Source organism: Diceros bicornis, chromosome 5, assembly GCF_020826845.1.
Source record: "Diceros bicornis minor isolate mBicDic1 chromosome 5, mDicBic1.mat.cur, whole genome shotgun sequence".
In the NCBI taxonomy this organism is placed as follows: Eukaryota; Metazoa; Chordata; class Mammalia; order Perissodactyla; family Rhinocerotidae; genus Diceros; species Diceros bicornis.
In genome coordinates this window covers 30,582,224-30,586,164 of record NC_080744.1, presented here as the reverse complement: position 1 = coordinate 30,586,164, position 3,941 = coordinate 30,582,224, and the positions used below count along the sequence as shown (strand labels likewise).

The window sequence follows — 3,941 nt, the reverse complement described above, 5'->3', positions numbered from 1 at the left end:
ACCTATTTTTTACATGAGCAAATTATGATAAAATCAAGATCAATTGATAAAAGAGTATCATTTGATAGACTAAAACAACAGAAAATGAAGCTTCCACTCCTTCAAATGATTTTTATTTACTGCATAACTATAAGAATATTGTTTAAAAGTGATGTGACTCATAAAATTATCTCAAATTATAAATGGTAATGTATTTAATATTATATGCTCTTATTCATCAAATACAAATAGGAAAACATTGGTGCTAATTGTGGCTTTATTTTTTTTTACTCTATTTTTATGTAAAGAACTTATGGAACCTTTTTTTTTTTTTTTTTTCATTAAGATATATTTGACATACAACATTTTATTAGTTTCAGGTGTACAACATAATGATTTGATATTTGTATATATTGCAAAATGATCACCACAATAAGTCTAGTTAACATCCATCACTACACATAGTTACAATTTTTTTCTTGTCATGAGAACTTTTTAAAAAAATTTTTAAATTATTGAGGTCATAATGGTTTATAACATTGCGAAATTTCAGGTGTACGTTATTATTTATCAGTATTCTGTATAGACTGCATCATGCTTACCACCAATAGTCTAATTTTTATCCATCACCATATATATGTGCCCCTTTACCCCATTCTGATTTGAGTAAATGGATCTGAAAAATGGATCTGTAGTGGCTGAGTTTATTTTATTAGGATTTTCTGGACCATGGGAACCTCAGATTTCCTTCTTTGTGACATTCTCCTTGATCTATGGTGCTACTGTGTTGGGAAACATTCTTTTTTTTTTTTTTTTTTTTTTTTTTAAATTTCAGGTGTACATCATTGTACTTCTATTTCTGCATAGATTACATCATGTTCACCACCAAAATACTAATTACAACCCATCACCACACACATGTACAGAATTATCCCTTTCACCCTCCTCCCTCCCCCCTTCCCCTCTGGTAACCACCAATCCAATCTCTGTCCCTATGTGTTTGTTTACTGTTGTTATTATCTACTACTTAATGAAGGAAATCATACGGTATTTGACCTTATCCCTCTGACTACTTTCACTTTGCATGATACCCTCAATGTCCATCCATGTTGTCACAAATGGCTGGATTTCATCGTTTCTTATGGCTGAGTAGTATTCCATTGTGTATATATACCACATCTTCTTTATCCATTCGTCCCTTAATGGGCACTTAGGTTGCTTCCAAGTCTTGGCTATTGTGAATAATGCTGCAATGAACACAGGGGTGCATGTACCTTTACAAATTGGTGTTTTCAAGTTCTTTGGATAAATACCCAACAGTGGAATAGCTCGATCATATGGTAGTTCTATCTTTGATTTTTTGAGGAATCTCCATACTGTTTTCCATAGTGGCTGCACCAGTTTGCACTCCCACCAGCAGTGTATGAGAGTTCCCTTCTCTCCACATCCTCTCCAACATATGTTGTTTCCTGTCTTGTTAATTATAGCCATTCTGACGGGCGTGAGGTGATATATTTATATGGAACAACAAAAGACCCCAAATAGCTAAAGGAATCCTGAGAAAAAAGAACAAAGCTGGAGGTATCACACTCCCTGATTTCAAAATATACTATAAAGCTATAGTAACCAAAACAGCATGGTACTGGCACAAAAACAGACACACAGATCAATGGAATAGAATCGAAAGCCCAGAAATAAACCCACACATCTATGGACAGCTAATCTTTGACAAAGCAGCCAAGAACATACAATGGGGAAAAGAAAGTCTCTTCAACAAATGGTGTTGGGAAAATTGGATAGCCATATGCAAAAAAATGAAAGTAGACCCTTACCTTACACCATACACAAAAATTAACTCCAAATGGATTAAAGACTTGAATGTAAGACCTGAAACTGTGAAACTTCTAGAAGAAAACATAGGCAGCACGCTCTTCGACATCAGTCTTAGCAACATCTTTTCAAACACCACGTCTGACCGGGCAAGAGAAACAATAGAAAAAATAAACAAATGGGAAACATTCTCATTATGGTCACAGTGACATTTAGTTCCACCCTTCATTCTCCCGTATACTTCTTCCTTGGAAACCTCTCTTTGTTGGACATGTGTCTCTCCACTGTCACCACACCCAAGATGATCACAGACTTGCTCACTCAACACAAGTCCGTCTCCATATGGGGTTGCATGGCCCAGATGTTCTTTATGCACTACTTTGGGGGTGCTGAGATGACTCTTTTGATAGCCATGGCCTTTGACAGATATGTAGCCATATGTAAACCCCTGCACTACAGGGCAATCATGAGCCACAGGGTGCTGAATGGGTTTGTGATACGTTCACGGATAACTGGTTTTATACACACCATGAGCCAGAAGGTATTAACAGTAAACTTGCCTTTCTGTGGCCCCAGGGTTGTAGACAATATATTTTGTGACCTTCCCCTTGTGATTAAGCTTGCTTGTATTGAAACATATACCCTGGAATTATTTGCCATTGCTGACATTGGGCTGTTCTCAATTATTAGCTTCATCCTCCTGCTTGTCTCCTACACTGTCATCCTGGTCACTGCACAGCAAAGATCATCTGGAGGGCTCTCCAAGGCTCTGTCTACATTGCCTGCCCACATCATTGTGGTCACTGTGTTCTTTGGACTTTGTATCTTTATCTATGCCCAGCCATTCAATAGTTTTGCAGGCAATAAAACCCTTGCTGTATTTTACACTATTGTCACATCCTTACTAAATACTATTATTCACACAGTGAGAAATCAGAAAATGCTAAGGGCTATGAGAAAATTGTGGTTCCACCATGTTACCTCCACACAGAACTTCTAGATTTTAACACTATATTATTAACATGACCTTCAAATGCTATGCTAACAGAATTTGAATAGACTATATAAAATGTATCTTTTAACTCTTCTTGTGTTAGAATCATAACCAGTGCTGGAAAAATTAATGATAAAATATTTTAAGTTTATACTTAAATGCTCCTATAACACATATTGATAATTATTGACCTACAACAAAATAGACATGTGAAATCGTTGAATACTTTCCATATACATTTAATATATACTTATTAATAAAGAGAGAATTATGAAAAAATATGGGTGAATACTATTAGAGATGATTTTAATAGATATGGGTGGTTAATGACATTCATAAAGTTATACTATAATTAAATGAGGTACATTGAACAAATCATGATTAAAATAATGTTAAAAACCATTGGAAAAGTATGATTCTAATCTCTTGAGCCAATGAGACAAAAAATAAGAATAAATAAATTTGACAATATAGTGAATATAAGATACCAGAAGGAAAAAACAAAACAATGGAAGGACAATTTCAATAAAACTACAAAGAAAAGCCTTGAAACAAAAACACTCCAAGAAATATTATAAGTATGCACAGTTGACTTTCAAAATGCAATAAATAAAAGTAGTGTTTTTGAATTAGTGTTTTCATTAAGCACGTCTTGATTTTATGTAAGATACCATGTAACTTTTTCTTTCCAAGATGTAACTTTTTCTTTCCAAGTGCTTTACATAAAACTACAATTAAATTTGACTCTGGTAGGCTTGGAATCCTTATTGCAATTACAGGCTAAATCTGATATGTTTGTGAGTTTTGAGGAGGTGGGTAGTGTGTGCTAAATTGGCAATCCCATACTCATTGATGATCAATCTTAATTATTCTCTCCCAATTCAAGACACCAACCATTCTTGCTTGCTCTAGGAAATAACTTTGTAATTGATCCCAAATCACACATAAGTTCTTTCCTCCATTCAATGCATTCTCTACAAGAATCCAGAGTGATGTCATTAAAATGCAATTCTCAATGATTCTTCTTTGACTAAAACTATTTTGTGTCATTAAGACTTAGGTCTATATCCTTTTGTAAAAAATTATTTTATTGAGGTCACAATGGTTTACAATATTATGTAAATTTCAGATGTACTTT

The 3,941-nt window shown here is 34.3% G+C and overlaps 1 protein-coding gene across 1 annotated transcript; it reads left to right on the top strand.

Moving 5' to 3' along the window:
* Positions 1–649: 649 nt before the first annotated feature.
* LOC131405369 (olfactory receptor 4L1-like) lies at positions 650–2,809 on the top strand. The gene is made up of 2 exons (XM_058540425.1): positions 650–775; positions 1,997–2,809. The coding sequence occupies exons 1-2, from the start codon at positions 650–652 to the stop codon at positions 2,807–2,809; spliced, it is 939 nt and encodes a 312-aa protein (XP_058396408.1).
* The last annotated feature ends 1,132 nt before the right edge of the window (positions 2,810–3,941 follow it).

What these genes read in the sequence shown, in the direction of transcription:
- LOC131405369 (XM_058540425.1), top strand. Translation starts at nt 650, where the DNA reads ATGGATCTGAAAAATGGATCTGTAGTGGCTGAGTTTATTTTATTAGGA. An exon ending in GTGCTACTGTGTTGGGAAAC is followed by an intron (nt 776 to 1,996) that starts ATTCTTTTTTTT and finishes CAAATGGGAAAC; the next exon opens with ATTCTCATTATGGTCACAGT.